Consider the following 22,451-nt stretch of genomic DNA (forward strand, 5'->3'; position numbering starts at 1 on the left):
TTGGACTACGACCTGGGAGACAAGAGTTTGAATCCCCACATAGCCAGGAAGCTCACTGGATGACCTTGGGCCAGTCACTGCCTCTCAGCCTCATGAAAACCCTATTCATAGAGTCACCATAAGTCGGAATCGACTTGAAGGCAGTACATTTACATTTTTTTATGTTTTAAAGTGTTTTTAGTGCTTTTGTCTGCCGCCCTGGGCTCCTACTGGGGAAAAGGGTGGGATATAAATAAATAAATAAATAAATAAAATATCCAAAAGTTCTTCCTCTCAGTCAGTGCTGCTGGATTTGTTGGCATCTCTATAGCTATTATAGAAAAGTCTAAGAGGCTGTGCCCTCAGTGTTCAAATGTTTTGCAACTGGTTGCTCTTTTTTTGGTCAAGATTGCCAATTTGTGGTTTCTGAAGCTTGTGTCAGTTGTAGTTTTTCCTACATATTGGATATGACATCCTGGGTTTTTTGCATTTGATGACATAAATTATATTGCAGAAACTGTGGGTGATGTTCTGTTTGATGTAATATGTTCTGCCCATCCTAATGCTTGTGTAAGTAGCTGTCTCCCTGAGGTACATGCAGGTGATACAGCGTTTGGAGTGACAAGGATGAGACCCAGGATTGCTGATAGGTGGCTTAAGCACAGCTCTCACTGATAGTCTGAGTAAATTAGGAGGCTGGTGAAATGCTACAACAGGAGACTTGTTGATGGCTCTAGCAAGATGTTCAGAGTTTGCTAGCAATGGGTATATATATAGCCACAGTATTTCAAGGTATATTTACATTCCCATGGAGAAGATCCAAGATGTTTTTCCTTTGGTGCTGGAGGCTTTTTGATCACTTCCTCATGCTCCTATTCTTCCATATCTGTTTGTGACATACTCTGTCAGAGGGATTTTCATCAGCATCTTCTCTCTGGACTAAACATCTCTCTCTCTCTCTCTCTCTCTCTCTCTCACACACACACACACACACACACACACACACACACACACACGCACACGCACACGCACAGGTTTTGCCTTCTTGCCTGGCTGCTGAGAAAGCAGTTCTGATAGAAGCAGGATTTACCTAGGACTAGCAGCAGCAGGGTATGAATCCCGCTCCATCACCTCCACCCCCGTTCTGCCTCTTCTGCAGCATCTCCCTCTCTCTCTCTGTCTCTGTGACATCATCACTGACAGAAACCAATAAGACCACTCTTCTTACTTTCCCTGGAAGAGAGGGCTGGAGCTGAGCAGCAGCCGGGCCAAGCAAGCTGCCATCCATGCTCAGCCTGTGGGGCTGATGCAGCCGAGGGCTCAGTTGCTAGGCTTGGGAGCAAACACACCACCTAGTTCCCATGCAGGGAATGGGGACCTTCCGGCTGGGGAGAAGGACTGTGATGTACAGGGTGGAAACAATCCCCAAAGGGAAGAACCGAGTGCTGGGGGTGAGTGACAAGAAGTGTATGTGTGGGGGAGGCACTGTAGAGAGGGAGGGGTGTTGGAAGGAATATGGAACGGGGAGGATGGAGGAGCCTGGGATGGGTTCCCCTGAAATGGCATCTGGTCTCCTAATTTAGGGGGCAGTGTGACTCTAGATCCACCCCCCTGTTTTTCTATATGTATGTGTGTGTGAAAGAGAAGGAAAGGAGGTGAGGGAATGAGAGAAACTTCAGAATGGATAATCGTAATGGTTCCTTAAACTAACCTGGGAATTTATTATGCCCCTTCTCTCTCAGATTAAAGAGAATATCTAATAGGAGTAGCTTTTTGAGAGTGGCTTGTTCTCAGGATGATCTTGTGTGTGTGTGTGTGTGTGTGTGTGTGTTCGTTCATCTACTAAATATTCCCAGGAAGCACTAACTAATTTTGCAGCCAGAAGGAGAGGGAGAAAATATCCTGCTGCTCCCTCCCTTCCTCTGATTTGTGCTACTGGGATGCAGACTTCAGCATCAATTTTAGGGCAGGGATGAGATTAGTATTATTACCTCTGTCCATGGCGGAAGTGAGCAGCATCACTCTAGGAACACAGTACAAAAGGCAGAGGTGAACAGCATCAAAGAGTAGCACCACTGTTTACAAGAAACAATTCATTGTATCAATGCATGTTAGCTATAGTAGCTAAATGGAACCTCTGTGTTCAAACGCACTGTAGCGCAATACCAGGTTTTGTGGACAAGCAACAAGGGAGGATAATTGTTTGTGAACTTTCTAGATGAAATGGCCTGCCTGCTGTTAGAATACTGGACTAGATGGATCCTTGGTCTGATCCAGCAGGACTCTTCATTCATAGATCATGGGTGGGGAACCTGTGGCCCTCCAGATGTTGTTGGGCTACTCCTCCCTTCATTTGTGACCACTGGCTGGACAACATCACCCAACAACATGTACAACAACATCACATGGGGGGGGCAGGTTCCCATCACTGCATTAGACTGACTGTGGAATTAGACTGTTTAGAAACCTGATCTGGGGCCTCTGAACACTAATTCCAGATATGGTGCGTGTGCATGTGTGTGTGTAAGGGGAGGGGCTGTGATTACTCTGCACATGCCCAGGAGTCTTCTCTTTATTAATTCACATGCTCCAGCCAGAGCTCAGGACTAGCTTTTAAAATGGGTTCCTGGGCTGAACCTTGGTGAGCGCTGACTCAAAACAAGCCTTACCTCTTACCCTGGAAGCAGAGTGAATTTTCTCTACCTTGCCTTCTGAATATTAAGAGCAGAATCAAAATACTCTTGCATTGCTTTTCAAATGATAAGGAGCAGCAGTACCCCCCCTCCAATAATGAACTTCTCCCCTCCTTCCTTTCCTGCCTCTAAACAGAGTGATGGAAGATAAGAAGACATAGGTCTTTTGTTGTACACCGCCCTGAGAGCTTTCTGCTATAGGGCGGTCTAGAAATGTAATTAAATAAATAAATAAATAAAATAAATAGGTAAACACTTTGGGAGAAGAGAAAGCTTTAGGGCCACTCCTAAAGACCACATTACTGAGTGAACCTGCCCAATACAATGCCTTAAAAGCTGGATTCCATGCTGTGGTATATAACAAGTAAGAATACTCTGAATTCTTATTCTGCATTTGTAAGAAGACAAAATGTATGGTGGTGCTTTTAAGACTAGCTCTTAAGACAGGGCTATATTTGTTTAGATCTGCATAAAAAGTAACTACTGTGCCTACACACATTGTTGTATATCAGTCCCGCAAGGGTCTAAAATAAATGAGAGTCCAGCACAGACCATTTCTGCAAAGGGAAATCTCATGGCGGATTCAGTGCGTTAGTGCTACAATGAATTATGAAAAAACGGAAACGATTTTTCCTACCTGCTAAATAGGTGTGCTGTTGTGCTGGGATTTCCCAGAACAGCAACACTGATTCCCTTTGTGAAGACTGCACAGTTCCCAACCCAAGTGTGAAGGCTTGTAAGTCATCAGGTATGTTATAAGAATGCTTTGGGTCACCACAAAAATAGTCTCTTGCCGAAGAAATTGATGTCAGCACACTGGCCTGCTGTGCTAAGCTGTACCATGCCAAAAAGAACTACAATTGCAGCGCAATCCTATACATGCCTATTCAGAAGTAAGTTCCATTGTGTTCAATGGGGCTTACTCCCAGAAAAGTGGGTATATGATTACAGCCTTACTGTTCCTGCCCATCTGTTGACACAAATGCAATTCATATGGTGTATATCGTTTTCTCTTACTGAGTCTCATAATTTGCACAACTGCATGAAAACACAAATTCATTAAAATGAAGATTATGCTCAGATAAAAATGAGGGATACAATTCCCCCCCCCCGTTGATTTAAAAGAAAGAAAGAAAGAAAGAAAGAAAGAAAGAAAGAAAGAAAGAAAGAAAGAAAGAAAGAAAGAAAGAAAGAAAATCAGGTTACTTGTAAAGCAAATTCAGAAACCATGCCAAGGATTGTCTCAGTCACTTCAACTCTGTGTTGATGTGGGTGGCAATCTACAGCAGCTGGCAAATTCTACTTGGTTTTGAGCCCGACAAACTGATACTTCACCAAATGGGACCTGATTTACCACCAGTGAAGATGTGGCCTGTTATATATGGCCTGTGATTTCATAGACCCCTGCCTATTTTATCAGATGCATCAGTATAATTCAATAGTGTCATCTCACTTGGAAAACGTGATTTAGCAACACTGAAGGTGCCAGATTTGTCATCTAGTGCCTCTTTACATTTAGGGTGTTGTTTTTTAACTTGTTACTATGATGATACTTAGCAGAAGAAATATTGCACCCCTCAACACAACCCCAAAGTAGTGCCCTCCAGATATTGTGGACTACAACTCCCATCACCCCTGATCATTGGCCATGCTTGGTGGGGCTGATTGCAGTTGTAGTCCAACAAGATCTGGAGGGCATCATGTTGGTTACCCCTCTCCCATCTTGTAATGCAATAGGGTTTCCATACCTTTATTCAATGACCTTCTGAGGATTGCTACCCACTTAGTACTTTTCCTCCTTATTTCTTTCTTAATTTGTCTGGCCCTGCTCCTTCAGCTGCCCATCGGCCAGTGCCGAGAGAATAATGGTCCGAAAATAGCCTGGGTCCCAGGAGACAGACAGGCTCAAGCTTGGTGGCCCTCAAGAATCTTTTATGCTTCTTCTGCTTTCCTGCAGGCTCCAAATAGCAGTGTCTTTCACTTATAAGCGCTGATCAGTGTCTGTCCTGCTGACCAAAATGCAAGAGGCTTATGTTATGACATTGCTACTGTTTCTTTGACAATAAGATGATGGCAATGTTATTTATTCCCAAACGGAGAGGATTAATATTTGTATAATCAATGGCAATTTGAGTTGAAAGCTGGATTTTAACAGAGTCCTTTTATACACACCACATAAAATCTATGGCACAGAAAACCTGTGTACAGACCAGGAAAAGAGAACACATTTTACTTTATTTTCTCCACTGCCTCATTCTAGAATAGCCTTGTGAAAAGGATGACCCAGCTAAACACAGCCCATCAGTCATATATTGTTGCCTACTAGGTGCTTGATGCCCCCACCCATTTTTGTTGTGCTAGGCAGGTGTTAAAACCAGGATGTTTCCAGGATGTATGGATGTGGGCTACTATACGTGGCTGATGGCCTGAGTTCAGCTTGTTCAAACACATTCTGCAGACCTGTTCCATGATCTGGATGATTCCGAGTTAACCCAAAGACCACAAAATCCTGCTGAAAGTCCTAGGAACAATACAAAGGATCATCCAATAGACTTTGCTGTGGTAATGACCCCCCCCCATCCCACCCTCAATTCCCACTCTCCCTTTCTTACTGGATCAGCTCATCTGAGCTTGCGGTAGATTTTATTGGGGTGTCCTCTTCTCTGCCAGCATCCAAACAATACGGAAGTGTTAATTGGAGCAGATTTCTAAATGTCAGCTTTCATTTGGCTACCAGATGACATTAACTATACTCATGAACAGTTGGGAAGTGCTTAGAACATAAAGATCTTCTGATACACAGAGTCAAATGAAACAGACAAAAATTTTGAAACACTTTCTCATCAGAAAGATGCACTAGAACAAAATGAATAGTGATCATACAATTAAAAAGAACAAATCAACAGATTCTCTGGTGTCAGCTCTTTAAAGTCAGTGTAATCATTAAGGCATGTTTGTGTGTGTGTGTGTGTGAATTTAATCCATCAAGTGCAGAGTATTATTCCCCTGATTGTTCCCACAGACCATCCAGATCATGACTGGCTTCATACATATTAGCTTTGGGATCATTCTCAGCACCTTGACCAGTGTATATACCTCATTCTTTGTGTCTGGAGAGATCCCCTTCTTGGGAGGAGCATCCGTGAGTATCACACATGGGACTGGACAAATCCCCCTGGGAAGATGGGGAATGAAGTGGAAGAGTGAGGCAGGGAAGAGCAAAAAGAGGATATGTGAAGAGGGAGTGAGGGACTGGAATGCCAAGGGTGAGAAAGATAGTGGCAGTATGGAAGGGGCACCACCTGTTGAAAGGAAAGTCTGCAGAGCCAACAGAAAGCTCCTGGACTAGTGTGATTTTCAGCATAATCCTAGTTTTGTCTACTTAGAAGTAAGTTCCACTGAGTTCAGTGTGGCTTACTTCCAGGTAAGTTGGTGTTGGATTTCAGCCCTAATGGCCATTTCAGGCAACCCTGTGGAGTGAAACTACCAGATGCCTGCTTGGCATATTATGACAAGAAAGATGTTTTTCATCTCTCAAAAGTGTGTAACCCATTTTGAATCTCATTAAGTGTTTTGCTTAAAACTTTCCTTTATGTCCAAAAATATGTTACAATGTTGGACTTCCTTCCTTCCTTCCTTCCTCCCTATTCGTTTCTGTCCAGAAATTATTTTTTAAGACTGTATTCTTACTGTAACTAAAAATGAAACTATTTTTGGTTTTTTGGTAAATGTCAGTTTCCATTAAAAAAAAAAACCTTTTCCAGATACTGAGGAGAAAATATTATCATTTTAGAGAGGGAATACATAAATGATTATATAGGTAAAGCTTGTCATGCACTGAGAGATCCTTGGAGTGAATTCATTGGGATAAATGTATCATTTATTTCAACGTTGGGCTTTCAGATCAGTTTCATGGTAGAAAAATCAGATACTGTCTGTAATGTGTATGTGTTTTTTCCTTTCCTTCTTTTCACACAAAATATATATACTGTGCATGGAACTTAAGCAAGCTGTGTCCCAGTCTCCAAAGACACAATGCCCTTTCTGCAGAAAGGCCTGTTTTGCACCTTGCCACCCAGGGATCCTGCAGAATTACACAGAAATGCATGAACTCATGAGGTGCAAACTATGAGCTATAGGCACATGGGTTTAATGAATTTCTGGCTTCTTTAAAAAAATGAAAAGCAATCTTAGAAGCCTGAAATTTCAAGTGAATAAGTGGCAGGGAGAAGGGATGCTAAACCTTTTCCCTGCCCGCATCTTGCATGTGCAAAATCACTTCCCTGCTTTTCCCTTCACAGATTTCCAGATGTAAACATCAACATGGATTTTTTATTCCCTGGGGTGTGGGTAGGGGGAAAGCAGTTTTGGAGGGAACAGTTTTTGAACAGAAAAACAGTCAGCAAGGGAAGGGTTAAGTGCTCCATTCAGCATCACAACCTTCAGAGGCAATTTTTTTATTTTAAAAAGAAACCAAACAATGGGGCTTCATTACTCACTGTTGCCTGTACAGTGTATACTTCCCCTCGCCCTGAGTCAGAATCTGAAATCAATTATGAACATTGAGCTACTCAAAGGAAACTCTACAGCATATCTATGAAATATTGTGTAGCTATTCCGGATGGCAATCTTGGAGAGAGGAACACCCTGCCCTCATTCCTAATGTTCCAGAGTCCAGACTGAAAGATCTGTGTTTACAAGCATGCTCTGTAAATAAGTTAAGGGATTCTGATATGAAACCCAAAGTGGTCTGATTTGGGTTTTGGCCTTATCTGAGGGCATTAATGTTTTTAGCATATAAATGCAGTGCACTCAGTAGAACTGCATTGTGTGAGGGAGACAAATGTATGTTTGAAAGACATGTACACTGATGCAAATGATATGTACATTTATCAGAGAGCCAGCAATTGGTTGGGGTGCCTATCATCTTTAAAAACATACAGTTGTGGGACATGACCCTGAAGCCATGATCAGACCTGCCCTCCCCTCCCCCTCCCTTTGCCCCTCCAATCCTCTCCTTCCCCCTCCTTCTGCTCCCCTCTCCGCTCCCCTCCCACTCCTCCTCCCCCATGGTCAGTTTTTCCTATCCTAACCATAATTGCATAGGAGTAAATCCCACTGAACTCAATAAGCATGCAAATGATCAGACCTGCCTTTTCCCTCCTTTCCCTTTCCTCTCCCTTCCTCCTCCCCTCCTCTCTTCCTTCTTCCTCTGCTCCTGCCCACTCCAGCCCTCCCTCTGCCCCCCCCGGTCAGCCTTACCTATCCTAAGCATGATTGCATGGGAGTAAATCCCACTGAACTCAATAAACATGCAAATGATCAAACCTGTTCTTCTTTTCCCCTCCCCCTTTTGCCTGCTCCCATCCCCCTCTTCCCCTCTGCCCTCCCTCCCTTCCTCTGCCTCCTCCCCTCCCCCTCCCCTGTGGTCAGTTTCACCTATCTAAGCATGATTGCACGGGAGTAAATCCCACTGACCTCAAAAAGCATACAAATGATCAATCCATTCTCAGCAAGCTTCCCATTTCTTACCTCCCAGATTAAACAGGATCCCATTTCTTACCTCCCAGATTAAAAAGCAGAGAAATTCACTAACAGTCAAAAAACCTTGTGGTTTAAGAATGTACCTATAGCCCACAGATATTTATATCAAACTTTAAAAAGCAGGGAAACTGAGCAGCTATAGTGAATGCACCAGAGGAGCATATCATACATACTAACTTGTTACAGGGATTCCACTAAAAACAACCCCCATGTCAAGTGTCTTACACCTCAGCTGTAACAATGGTATTTTCACACATGAAACTTAAGGTCAAACCAGATATCGTGTGGGAGATCCCTGTGTTTAGGATTGCTCGTGTGTTTTGCTAATTTAGCAGCCCTGCTGGAGTGCTTTGAAAATTGGGGACATGGCTCACTTGGAGAAAGCAGTTAATTCTTTCTCTTCATGCTCTTCTCTCAGGATAAATCCCAGCTGGCCCTCAAAATGGCTTCAATCAGTTTGCATGCACACAGAAAGCTGGCAATAGCCAGAATGCTCATTCACATTATAAATGCTCTCCTCCCAAATCAACCACAATTAGACATTCACATAAGAACAGCCTGCTGGTCAGGCCAGTGGCCCATTTAGTCCAGCATCTGTTCTCACAGTGGCCAACCAGACTCCCAAGGGAAGCCCACAAGCAGGACCTGCGCACAACAGCACTCTCCCCCCTCTGTGGTTTCCAGGATCTGTATTCAGAAGTATACTGCCTCCACCAGCGTGGCTAGTCGCCTTTGATGCCATTATCCCCCATGAATTTGTCTAATCCTCTTTTAAATTGGTCCAAGTTGGTGGCCATCGCTGCCTCCTCTGGGATTGTGTCCCATAGTTTAACTACGTGCTGTGTGATAGAAAGCTCTGCTGCTTAACTCGCCTTGACACTTTGTCAGCTGGGGGCTCCCTCTAGCTCGTGAAGCAGGCTCCCTTGCTAGGCTGTTCTACATTGTGCAAGAGGGAGTTAAAGGCCACTTAAGCCTTGCACATGCAAACATGCATGAAGTGTGATCCTTTCCACATTTACTCAGAAGTAATCCCACTGTGTTCAGTGGGGTTTACTCCCATGCAGGTGTGCATAGGATTTCAGCCTTAGAGAAGCTTTCTATGTGGATGACCACTGTTATGTTGAACGACTCTACTGGCTGGTGGCAATGACTGGTGAAGGCACAGAACACAGAATCAATCACCAGGAGATGGGCAGGTATAATTTCTACAGCAGCAGCCTAAACTACTATGTAACACATCTGATTATTGTACAAAAGAGAGGGTATGTTACACTAGATGTTCCAAAGTATATAATAACACTACTGCATTGCTGGGTTGCCAATGCCACAAATAATCTCCCTGAGCCTCAGTCCCACTTCCCTGTAATATGGGAATAATAAAACTGGGCTACACATAAGAACATAAGAACATAAGAAGAGCCTGCTGGATCAGGCCAGTGGCCCATCTAGTCCAGCATCCTGTTCTCACAGTGGCCAACCAGGTGCCTGGGGGAAGCCCGCAAGCAGGACCCGAGTGCAAGAACACTCTCCCCTCCTGAGGCTTCCGGCAACTGGTTTACACTGCTGAGTTGTTGTAAATATTTGCCTCTTCCAGCTTCAGTCCCACCTCTAATCTGTGGTATTAATAGTGGACTAGATGACAGGGCTGTCATAAGCCACTATCTACCCACACACCCTTTGGCAATGTGGGGATGGAGGTGGCCTACACTGCAAGGCTGCCATAAGCCACTCTTTCAGTCATAGCCCTCCAAGCTGCAATATGGGACAAAAACTATGGACCTTTATTGTATTTCCCACCACATTTTAAAAAAAACATAAGAGCTAAAAAAACACCATATTTTTCAGTTGAGATACAACCTGAGAAGATTCTGCCTGTGCTCCTACCTTTTGCTTATAGGGGTCAGGCTTTGCCAGCCAATTCTAAATTCCTGGATTTTCCTATTATTTTCAATGGGGAGCTGTCACTGCCTGACATTCTGGGAGCCAGGACCCAAATCCTGCGCATCTGTGATGAATAACTCTGATAGTGATTTCTGGCAAGATTTACACTTCAAGAGATGGTAAATCAGTGGTAGACTTGCAGCATTCAGTGGGCTGTGCACGTAATCACAGTTTATAATAACCTTATATAAATTCACCTATGAAGCAGGTTGCTTAAGTGGTACCGTGAGAGGTGGGATTCAAGACCAAGAATGCTTTGTGTGGCCATGTGACATCTACTATTGCTTTATAGATGCCCAGAGATTAGGAGCCCTCAGACACACTATGTCAGGTTGGAAGAGGATAGAATGTATCTGCCAGCATTTTTATCTTGTTCCAGGGCTTAGTATGTAGGTAAAGTAATCCTTGAATTCACACAGGCAAAGTGTACTTTCAGTGTTCATCCCCTGTGGGTAGCCTAATGTGCCAGCCGCTTAGTGCTATGTTCACAACCCTAGGCTGGAAACAGGCTTGAAGAGACATTCGTAGGCAGAGGGGTTTCCCACAGGGTGAATGGAATTGGGGTACAGAGGGAAAATCTATGGACCATTTCTCACAATACTGCTCTACCATGCATTCTGAAAGGCAAGCAACAAGCTGTTTGTGCAGAGATGATCAGCTTCCACCATAGGTTAATGAGCTGGACCATACCCACTGGTAGCCAAAAGGTGGCTGAAACAACAGCTTTGAAACAATAGAGGTTACATGGGACAACAATAGCCTTTGGGTGCTTGTAAGGTGAGAGAACCAGAAAATACCAGGCTGGATGTGAGTTCACATATGTATCGATATATGGGGAAGAGCATTTGCTTTGCATACAGTTTCAATCCCTGGCATCTGCAAGGGGGCTGGAAGAGACTCCTGCTTGAATTCCCAGAGAACTGTTGCCAGTCAGTGTGGACATTTCTGAGCAAGATGGACAAATGGTCTCAAGGCAGCTTCCTTTATCCCTACCTGCCAGGGATGTCATTAGTATTTCTGAAGACTGTCATTGATTATCTTTCTACTATCAGTGCAGCAGCCACTGAAGCCCTATTCAGTCATTTGTCTTCATGAGATTCAGACTGCAGAGAGAGAGAGAGGCCACATGATTGACTGAGTTTAAAGGGGACTCCTTCATTGCACAAAGGGTTTCCAATGTGGGAATGGGAACTCTCGCCAGTCAAGGTTCCTGTGTTGGAAACCCGTTGTTCTCATGTTAGAATATGTGAAAGGACTGCAGGAATCTGCAGGGTAAGCCCATTCCTCAATGACACATGTCATGTGCCTGCCATGTTCCTCAGCAGGACTGCAGTCCACTGAGTCTGAAGCAGCAGCAGCAGTCAGCAGGGCAGCACAGGCAGGGTGGCATTGCTCACCACACTTCCCAGTGCTTGGCAAGCGTCATTGAGGGTTCCCAAGAAGGAGAAGGGCAAGGTGCCGGGTGCTCAGCACCGTGCGGGCATGGTGGCAGAGTCAATCCAACACTCCTGCTGCTGTGCCTGCACGGCGCTGAGCTCCCTGCACCTCACCTCTCCCTTCTCAGTAACTGGCGGTGACAGTTACATATCAGTCTAACTGTAATGAAGTAAACACACACTACTTTCACATCCATACATAGAGACCGGGAATATATATAGATCAGGAATGATCCTGACTTTGGTGTTCAGTGATACATCTTTGCATTTGGGGATCTTTTCTAGTTCTCTCAGACCATGGTACTCCCTATCTCTATGTATGGATGTGAAAGTTGGACAGTGAAAAAAGTGGGTAAGAAAAAAAATCAACTCATTTGAAATGTGGTGTTGGAGGAGAGTTTTGTGGATACCAGGGACTGCTAAAAAGACAAATAACTGGGTGTTAGAACAAATTAAACCCAAACTATCACTAGAAGCATTAGTTGGTGTAGCACAGTGGGGAGGAGAGCCTGGCTGGGAGTCCAGAGTCTGTGAGTTCAAATCCCTGCTTGTGTCTCCTGGGTGTCAAGGGCCAGCTAAAGATCACCCCACAGTGAGTGGCTCAGGGGTTATGTGCCCTGACACCTGTGCAGCCATGGGCAAGCTGCATAGTCCCAAGGAGCCCAGTTGCCCCGCAGCTGGCAGTTGTGGACAAGGAAGGGGCTGGCTTGTGCAGCTGTGGCAAGCTGAGCAGGCCCTAGCCTGCTGGGGAGGACTAGCCTCAGAGGGGGGCTATGGTAACCCCCCTCTGAATATCGCTTACCATGAAAACCCTGTTCATAGGGTAGCCATAAGTCGGGATCGACTTGAAGGCATTCCATTTCCATTTCATTTTCATCACTAGAAGCTAAAATGATGAATCTGAGGTTATCATACTTTGGACACATAATGAGAAGACATCATTCAGTAAAAAAGACAATAATGCTGGGAAAAACAGAAGGGAGTAGAAAAAGAGGAAGACCAAACAAGAGATGGATTGATTCCATAAAGGAAGCCACAGAGCTGAACTTACAAGATCTGAACAGGGTGGCTTACAAGTACAACAGATGCTCTTGGAGGTCACTGATTCATAGGGTCGCCATAAGTCGTAATCGACTTGAAGGCACATAACACACGCAGTACATTTTGAATGTTGATTTGAGAAGTGGCTGCTTTATTTGGGGACAAAACCTATCAAGGGTGCAATAGTCTGAATATTTACAAAAGTACCTTGAAGATGACAAAATGTATATTTAGCAAATTTGTGTTGGCACATTCCTGCTATAATCAGGGAATGGCATACTCTGTCTCAATAAACAAACAAACAAGCAAAAACCTGACCCTCCACATTCTTTGACAAGATTTTGGAAAATCAAATCAATTTGTTGAATTTGCAGTATGTATTTGGATTACCTTAAGTGGATTTGACAGAATTTGGATTTTTATATTAAGAATTCCAGTGATCAAAAAAATGAGAGATGTGTATCTGTGGAGGAAACAGGGATGGAAGAACTGGAACTAGGAACCCTTAGATCAGTGAAATTCTTTCTCACCATGCAATCCCTTTCTCCTAAGATTTCATGCAAGCCTGCATACATATTCTCGAAGGTTTGTTGCCAGCTGTGAGGACTAGAAATTTGCTGTTTAATGTGAAAGCTATGATTCTCATGAAGTGGCATGCTGCTTCTCAGATTGCAGCATATACGTTGTAGAATGTGCAAAGAAAATGGAAAAGGGAGCCTTTAGTTTGGTTTTCTGATACATTGACCACTTGTAGGGCCTAATTGGATGTTAACAGGATGCATGGCTGCTGCCAGCTTACATGACTCACCCCCTCCCCACTGTCTGCATCTTACCAGTCATGTCAAATAAACATGTGAAATGACATCACTGCCAAGTATTTCCTAATGCCGTGCAGTGGCCAGGTAACTGGGGCACGGGTGGGGAAATGCTAAGCACAATGACGTCACATGTTTCTTTGACTAGATATCTAGGTAGATGGAGTCAGTAGCCATCAGTGAATTCCCTGTAATGTCTAGTTAAGCTCCCTTTCATCATGGTAAAAAGCAACTAATTTTTATTGTCAGGGGTGTGTCCATATCAGCTTTTTTTTTTTTTTTGGCCACAGTTCATTTCTGTTTCATTTTTATTCTGTGTTGGTTCAGTACAAATACCCTGTACACATGTGCCTCCTTCTCCTCCTGGAATTGTGGGCTCAGATTATTGCTCCTTATCCATGGCTGACTGTACAAGATTGCACTCCTGCGAACCCCAATTTCTTGGATGCAGTGTGTGGGGGAGGAGGAAATTTTGAGGAAGGACTGCAAAGGAGGCAGTTTGTGAAGTAGACAGGTTGCTAAGGTCTCTCTGGCAAAAGTTGTGTGGATGCAATGGCACAAACCTAGCAGCAGAAAGAAACTAAAATTACACCACCAGCTAGGATCAGGGGGAGGGGTGGGCAGCAGTGGGCCTACAGAAAGGGAAGAAACAGCATGAAAGTTCTGGCCAGACAGTGTGTGGAAATGTCTTTACTTCTCTAATGAAACAAAAATTTACAGTTTCGTTTTTAAGTGTAGAGTGCTAAATGAGGCAAATAATGAAATATGATCTAAAAATGCTGCTTACACAAATGGCTTTCTGTAGCAGATCATGCAGAACCAACCAATCAAACAAAAACCTGGATGCATCCTCACTTGCAAGTAGCGATTGCTGTCTGGAGATGTGTGGGGTTAGGGTGGTATGGTGTACTCTTATTGTCAAACCGTGACTGTCTTTTCTGAGCAATTTCATCAACTTCTCATGTTTATATTGCGGTCTATTCACACACATCTTCCTTCCTCCATGTGTTTCATATCGCCTACTTGCCTGCCTACCCTTTCGGGTTCCACTTCTAGCTTGACTTTCATTAGTTGTCCATTGCCGTCCTTCTGTATTGTCTTCTTTTTCATGTGTGAGGCTTAAAGTGATCCTTGCTTAAATTGGGATGTGATGCAAACAGGAAACGTAAGCTGGGCAGAATGTACATTGCAAATACCCGTCCTTCTGCTTTCTAACAATTAACAGGACTGGCTCCAAGTTTGAGAGGGCCCTCGGCAAGGGGCTCTCTGATGCCCCCCTCCTATGTCAGTGGGCCCTGGCCTCAGGCTTACATGGTGGCAGCAGTGGGTAGCTACAAGCTGCCATAATTGCTTACCGTGTCCTTGATGTAATGCTGCTGAGAGGCATTGTGGAGGAGTGACCCAAGGGTGCTGACACAGCCTGATTAACAATGTTCATGTGCGTTTATAAAAATTAGCCAGAGAGAGAGATTCAAAGATTATTTAAGCCTCACATATGAAAGCACCCTCAAGCTGTTCCTGCAAAACCACTTCCCCACAATGCATTTGTTTCTCACTCCTGATTAGGGCTGCGACAAATAGCAGAGCCATATTAGCACAGCCAAACAAATGATTGATAAAGCTACTTGTCTCACTGAGTTGTCACATTGTTTTGATACCTTTTGCCCTTGCTGTCCTCAGCCTCATCTGTCCTCCTGCCACTTGATCTGATTGGCTGTAGTGACCTATGGGTTCTCTTGTTTACAAGCTTCCTTGACATCATCATATTAGATTCCAGTTTCCTGCTTGGTGTCCCCACTGACAAAATCATATGGTTCACCATAGCCAATTGGGTTAAACTGCAGTGTGGGCAAATGAGGCTAAAAAAACCCGTGAGGGCAAAGAATTGGAAGGAAAATGGCGCAGAGAAGAACAGCACTGAAACAATAGTTCTTTTCAGGCGCTATATGAGGTAGGTAAACATATGAGGGGTGATGGTGTGGAGACACGAATTTCATACTGCTGTTGTTTTTCCCATTGCCTTCCATGAGGTGGAGGATAAACATGGAGACAGGGGACTCCTGTACTCATGACATCTCCCCATGTGTTTTAGAACCCTGACAGGTCCAAACATGCACGGAGAGCTTCCATGAGCACTGCAGGCTCTCTGATCCGTACATTTACCCTCCAACTTGTGGAAGGTGATTGAAATGGCAGTGGGTGGTGAGGGGGAGGGAGATCTAGTATGCTTGTCCTTGCAGCTCCTCTCATGTGTTTACTTAACTTAAACATTAAATGTCTGAAGAGGACTACAGTCAATGTCAAATATGTTCATAAGTGTAGATAGCTGCTAAAAAATGGGAGGCTTTTTTTTTTTTGACACTGCAAACCAAACATGAAATTGGGCAAATAGTTTCATCTCAGTCCTAATATCAGCCATGTCAGACACACGGCACTCTTCTGTGGCTACATGACAGAGAATCCATAGCATGGCTCAGCATCACCCTAGTCATTAAATGAGTTCAGAGTAGGGTGGAGGTGTCAGCTTTCATTCATCTTGCATCTCCATCTTCTGGAGGTATGAGGTACCTCATAACTACTTCCTGCCAAGAAGCAATAGCCTTAGTTAGGCTAAGAATAGAAGATTGAAGTAGAAGATTGGGCTGTTAAATGAGTTGTATGATTATCAGCTGTCCCAGACAGTAGAGGTCTCTTACATGTAGAAATCTGACCTTTTGGCCAGATGGTGGGGTACCTGATTAGATGTGTAAAGAGGCTATTAATAGCCTCTCTTCCTTGATCAAACCATCCTTTCTTTGTAGAAAGCCAGCAAGGATGATGCCAATCTTCCTCTTCATTTCTATCACAGGCTTCTGAGGTGGGTCCATTGATGGTGGGAAGGGAAACTATAACATGACTATCAATTACACACTTGTTTCCTTCCTCCCAAACAGTTCATTGTCTCGGGATGCCTCTCAATTGGTGCTGAGAAGAGCCCTACAGAGTGTGCAGTGAGTCAGTCAGATGTTCTTTTCTCTTCTGTTAATTGTAGTTTAATTCTGCTCATCCTACATTGAATGAACACCTAAGGTTTTGCATATCTAGGATAAACTGAACATTAGTGTGGTGTGGTGTAGTGGTGAAGAGTGTAGGGCTAGAACTGGAGAGACACAGGTTCAAATCCTTGCTCAGCCATGAAACTTAGTAGGAGACCGTGGGCCATTTGCTATCACCTAATCTTTCTCACAAGGAGGGAAGGGAAAGATCATGTGTGCCATCTTCAGCTTCTTGAAGGAAAGATGGGATATAAATGTAATGAATAAATAAATAATGGAGACTTTGTGATAATCACCTGAACTGAAAGTAGACGCTGAAGTTAAAGAAAATCTCATTCAAAGCTTGATTTGGGCCCTGAATGGCTTACATCAGGGATGGAGAACCTGTGGCCCTCTGGATGTTTGGACCACACCTCCCATCATGCCTGAGTATAGGCCATTCTGACTGGGGCTGATGGGAAGTGGAGTCCAACAGTGTTTGGAGGGCCACAGGTTCCCCATTCCTGGTGTTCATGAAATATATATAGTCATATTTCTGGGATTTTCTCTGCTTATTTTATGTATAGGGTTTTTGTGCAGCATTAAAAGGAAAGGCTCAGTATATGCAGAAGGACATTTATCCAGGGAATGGTCTTGTGGCAGATGATGCAGCCACCTTGCTGAAGCTTGGTTTTGCAATGAAAAACAGAGCTAGCCAAACATACAAGATGTGAAGAGATACTGTGATGGATATTTATGAAACAGGAGACTATTTTAAAACATGCATGGGTTTATTTCTTGTGGCATGAGGTTTATATTCTTTGTTAAGCTTATTTTGCCCCCTTTTGTGTAACTGAGTTGCCACATTTTCCATGTGGACTAGCCACAAATTGGGCTGACTCAGAAGCTGTTGCATGTGCATGTACTGCTTGGAGGAGGATGTGGAGCAGAAGGAGTATGTGTGCACTGCTTCCTCTTGCCCTATAGCAGATTACATTTCCAACAGAACACCTACCCTCCCCTGTCCTATGATTTAATAATCCTTCTTATAACCTCCCTATATAATGTCTCCAGCAGGTGAAGCAGCATTCCTGTTTCTGGCATGCTCTCCAAAAGGCATCCAAGTCCATCCCTATGAATTATTGCAAAGTTTTAGACTAGGCAGTATTGCAGCCCCTCCAATTTGCTAGCACTCTGAATAGTCAGTCAAATCCCTTCTCTCAGCTATAACCTGCCCTCAGTGTTTATGTGGCTGTGAGCACACTAGTTGCCTACAGCAAAGCGTTTCCATTGGCCACACCTGAAGGGGGAACGGGTTGATCTGCCGATCCATTGCAAAATCTCTTTGAAGCTATTTTTTTTTAAAAAAATGTATTCAAGCTGCTTCCACCAGGTTTTACAGTAAACAAGGGCAGGGTTTGACTAGTGTTGTGTGCCCCCATTTTCAGAAAAGAGAGGTGGAGATGCACTGAAACCGGCAAAACAGTAAGTGTGTTTCTACCCTGTTTTTCAGGTGAAAGGCTCCCAAGCCATGAATATCATAAGTGCCATCTTTGCATTACTTGGAATACTGGCTTTTATAGTAGATCTGAGCATAAATGGGCCATTTCATTCTGATGATAATCATCACTATTCCCTGGTTATGGTAAGTTTCCACACCTTAGCAACAGCACTGTTCCTGGATCAGAGGGGCTGGTACATTCATTTTGGGCTCCTTTGGGAGAAAGGGCAGGATATAAATTTTAACAACAACAATTATTTTGTGTCTGTGTGTGTGTGTCTGTGCGTGTGCTGTGTAACATTTGTAGTTTTTAGAAGGTGCTTATTAGGATTTCTCCAGAAGGCTGTTATTATGCAAATTCAACATGCCTGCCTTAATCAAGCCATATGGGGACTGTCAGGATCCCAACGACCATGCTGTTAGACACCACTTTATTGCTGTGATGCTTGCCTCTCTCCTGTGTTGGCATTGCAATTTGAAATCCTCTGCGGGAGAAGCTGCCTTCAGGGCTGGGGCTCACATAATGCTTCTAACCTTTTCATGGTGGTGAAGAGAAGGAGAATGACCCATGTTCTCTCCCCTGGTCCTTCCCCTCTCCAGCATAAATCCCTACTGACTACCCCCTGTTGGCCATAACTGTGGTAAGCTGGTACATCAGCACCATGAACCATGGTAAATGTTAATAACCAGGGTTCCATCTGAGCTGGGGCCGGCCCTCCCATTAGGCAAAATGAAACGATCACCTCAGTCAGCCGATACCAATGGGCAGGGAATGGCAGTGAGATGCAGGAGCTGCTTGTGCTACATAGCCTGCCCTTCACCTGCTGCTCAGGTGTGATAGAGGGCTTTGTCCCATTGCCAGTGCTGGGGGAGGGCACGATTTTGTCCTTCACTTCAGGCAGCAAAATGTCTTGGCCTGATCTTAAGTAGGGTTTGCTAACCAGCTTCAACTTTTGATTTCAGATCCTGCTTAAGAGGAAACCTCAGATGACTGACACTGTGGTGTTGTTAATTAGTTATGAATCTTGAAAGACTCCTGCTGAGATTGAAGCCAGACTGTGCTGGGAACAACAGCCAGTCTGTCTCTGTGTTCTCCCTGCCCACCCCACCCTCGAGCCAAATAGCTTTAAAGTGTTGGTCCAAGCAAGGGCATGGGCATCCTGATTGTAATCCTATGCACATTTACTCAGAAATAAGTTCCACGGTGTTCAATGAGGCTTACGCCTAGGTAAGGGTGTAGAGGATTACAACCAGAGTGTCATCTCTTAGCAGCTAGACACTCATGCTGCAGCCAAATCAAAGCTGATTTACACCCCAGCCTGAATTTTGCCTTCTAAGTTATAGTACCTGCAAGAAAGAAACTTTCATTGACATTTGGTTGATAGTTTCAAAGGCCTTCTTGCTACATTCGCACAGAATAGAGCGAGGGGGAGACACATATTAGCTTAGGTGGGAGAAGATAAATGGATAATTTTCAATTTGGTGATCGGCTTGTAACATTGTGTCTATTTTCTTTTGGGAGAAGACAGGCAACAGGATTGCCATTGTATTGTTGACATTCACCATTGTGGAATTTTGCATCGCATCTGCCACTGCTTATTTTTGGTGCCGGGCAACCCGCTCAGACTCCAATGAGGTAAGTGCATAATTCTCACCATAACTACAGCTATGTTTGGAAATTAGGGTGCATTGATTGCTTTTGATGTTACTCATTATGCTGACTGAAGGTCACAGATAAATAAATGTACATACAGTAAGTATGGTGAAGAAGATGGCCCAACTAGGCTAGGCGGATACAAACTTGGGTGGGGGTTGGTTCACATTTTAATACAAAGCTACCTAATTTGCACTTTCTGAAACAATATGCTTCAAAATTCACACCTCCAAATTTTGTGATGTAGTTCTCCAGCTATGTAATGTGTACAGAAATGCATACATTAGAGGAAAGTGTGCATAAAATGCATATATTAGCAAAAATAACATACAAAAATTCATTATATTAGGGTAAATTTCTTTCAAAAATGTGTAAGGAAAAATGTGCACTAAACTTATAAGGAATTTTTGTGTGGATTAAAAAAAAAAAATCACAAACTGATGCAGAAATGTGGGGACCTGAACTTAAAATTGGAAAAATAAGAAACCAAAAGATGTTTCCCTCAGTTTTTATCCTGTACACTGCTTTGATGGCTTTATGCTATGAAGCTGTCTATTAAATAAAATAAATAAAATTGAAATTGACAGATTCATCCATTCCTGGAGAGTGTGTATGTATTTAAAATATTTCAGCTGACAGGAATATAGCTTTGGTTGGATGGGGATAAGAAATATGATAATGCAAGAGTTAATATAAGCAAGCTAGAATTTCTTCTGTTTTCTAGACTATATTGATTGACCCAAACACCATCAGGACAGATACTGAGACCCCTTCTGGAGAATCATCAACAACATATCTGCCAAATTCCAATGATGTAAGTTACGATTTAAAAGTAGAGACTGTGTAGAAGACTCAAGAGGAAGAATATGTATGGAGAAATCACACCAGCTGCACCTCTTTTGAGGTGTCAAAGCTGGCCCTATCCTGCATGACAGAGTTCCGTCAATTTCTGCCAGTATTCTAGCTGTCAGGCCAATGAGGCCAAAGGGACTATCTCTCTCTTTTCTCCAGTACAGTCTCAGTTTTAGGCTGGGACTAAGAAGCATGTGGCTTGATATGCTCTGCCTTGGACTAGGAGGTAACATTCGAACTCCTTTTTTTGCATAGGCTGCTTATGGAGCTCACCATGCTTCTGGCACATGGATTATTGACATGTCAAAGTATGTTTGAAGAAAGTCTTGATGAAGTATTGGGGGTGGTCACAGCTGGAGAACCAGAGGAGAATGTGGAGGAGAAGCATGCAGGAGCACGGGCAAGTCATGAGCGCATCTTTTCTGCCTCTGGTTGGCTCTATTGCTGACCCTGGAACAAAATGAAAAAGAAACCAGTTTGTGATGTTGATTTGGATGGGTCACTGCCCAGGGTAGCAGCTGATTCATAAAGATTCTTTACCAAAGTTGAGCCTCTTGTGAAATAGCCAGGTTATGGGAATGCTTTGGCCCCAATCTCTGCAAATGACCCCCTTGATTTTCTAAAGCATAGGTTCGATGTAGAAAGCTACACCTGGGAATTAATGCACAGCAACACTTGATTGGACTTGTGAAACTTGATTGACAATGCTGGATTTTCTTGAATACTGCATACTACTACATATCTTTCAGTCAACTGTACATACATGCCCATAAAAAATATTCATATAACAACTCCTGCCCTAGACAATTGACTGCTACTTTGTTTCCTAGAGGGATCATACACATTCTTTTTGTGATGCGATAGCTTGTAGATATAATAAGCTTAAAAACACACGTTATACATTCCAGATCATTGAATCTTACTCTAGCATCAGTCATTCTGGAGTTGGTTACTGCCATTTAATATCTGAAGGTGAGCAATGATGCCCATTGTTGGGGCATGTCAGAATTTTTTTGGCAACATTCTGCACTCATAGTCATAGGTTTTCATGATGGACCTCTACCATTTTCTCACACTATTCAAGATCAGCTATGGCAAGGAGGCAGACCCAGGAGTAAGAGACACAAGTCCCCGCAGGACTAATCTCTGTTCCTACATTGCTAACTAGGAGGGGGTGAGACCTCTTGATTTAAAGGGAAGTAATTTTTCAACCAGTAATTGTTCACTGGAAGTAGCAAGGCATTTAGAGTATTGCCTTGAACCTAGTTATATGTGATTAGAGTCCCACTGAACTATAAATGCAACTTCAGTGTGCCCAACTGAATGCAGGAATGCAGCACAATCCACCATAAAATTCTCCTGCTTGAGCACGATTGAATTGAACGGGAACTACACAACAGTATGCACAGTGCTTTTGAACAGGTTGCATTCCTTTCAATGTGGCTTGGGAAAGACAGCTTCCTGGCTGATCATGCCCTTGGTCTCCAAGAATGCTGGGCTGGGTGGTTGTTGGGTTTGTTTGGGGATTTTGTTTTGGCTGCACATTGTGTAAGTAGTAGTTGGTGTTTTTAAGATTTTATATTGTTATTAAGGAGCTGGGAATGGCTAAATCAGAATCCATTCCACTGGTCTCTGAGTGTCTTGGTTAATGTTTCTTTAGAGCATGTTTTCATGGGAAATTTCTACTATTTAATGCCTGTCTGTGAAACAGGGATGCCTAATCTTGAGTGACCTCACTGACACCTGAATCTTGTAGCTGTTTAATATGGTCCTAGACAAATTTAGGTTTTAGAGTCTGCAGCTGATTCACTCTTTCTAGTTCTCATCTTGCTTTTCATGGATATGTTTTTCTGAATGAAAATAAAATATGTACCTGAAACAACATGTCTGTCTTTTGACTGTTCTTTGCTGTCCCTTGCAGAAGATCTGTCCCCCTGCAGATACATACCCTTACTCTATCCAGAGCCAGGGGTATAGTCGT

At 43.5% G+C, this 22,451-nt stretch overlaps 1 protein-coding gene across 2 annotated transcripts; it reads left to right on the forward strand.

Moving 5' to 3' along the window:
• The first annotated feature begins 1,232 nt into the window (after positions 1 to 1,232).
• On the forward strand, positions 1,233 to 22,305 carry LOC133376867 (membrane-spanning 4-domains subfamily A member 12-like). Of its 2 annotated transcripts, XM_061609755.1 has the most exons (6): positions 1,233 to 1,430; positions 5,695 to 5,814; positions 16,383 to 16,439; positions 17,977 to 18,108; positions 19,490 to 19,600; positions 20,343 to 22,305. In XM_061609755.1, exons 1-6 carry the CDS (start codon positions 1,341 to 1,343, stop codon positions 20,463 to 20,465), a joined length of 633 nt encoding a protein of 210 aa, XP_061465739.1. In that variant the 5' UTR covers positions 1,233 to 1,340; the 3' UTR covers positions 20,466 to 22,305. The 2 variants fall into 2 exon arrangements, with proteins under 2 accessions (XP_061465739.1, XP_061465740.1); XM_061609756.1 differs by lacking the exon at positions 5,695 to 5,814.
• The last annotated feature ends 146 nt before the right edge of the window (positions 22,306 to 22,451 follow it).

The sequence above is a fragment of the Rhineura floridana genome, chromosome 2, assembly GCF_030035675.1.
Source record: "Rhineura floridana isolate rRhiFlo1 chromosome 2, rRhiFlo1.hap2, whole genome shotgun sequence".
NCBI classification, from domain to species: domain Eukaryota; kingdom Metazoa; phylum Chordata; class Lepidosauria; order Squamata; family Rhineuridae; genus Rhineura; species Rhineura floridana.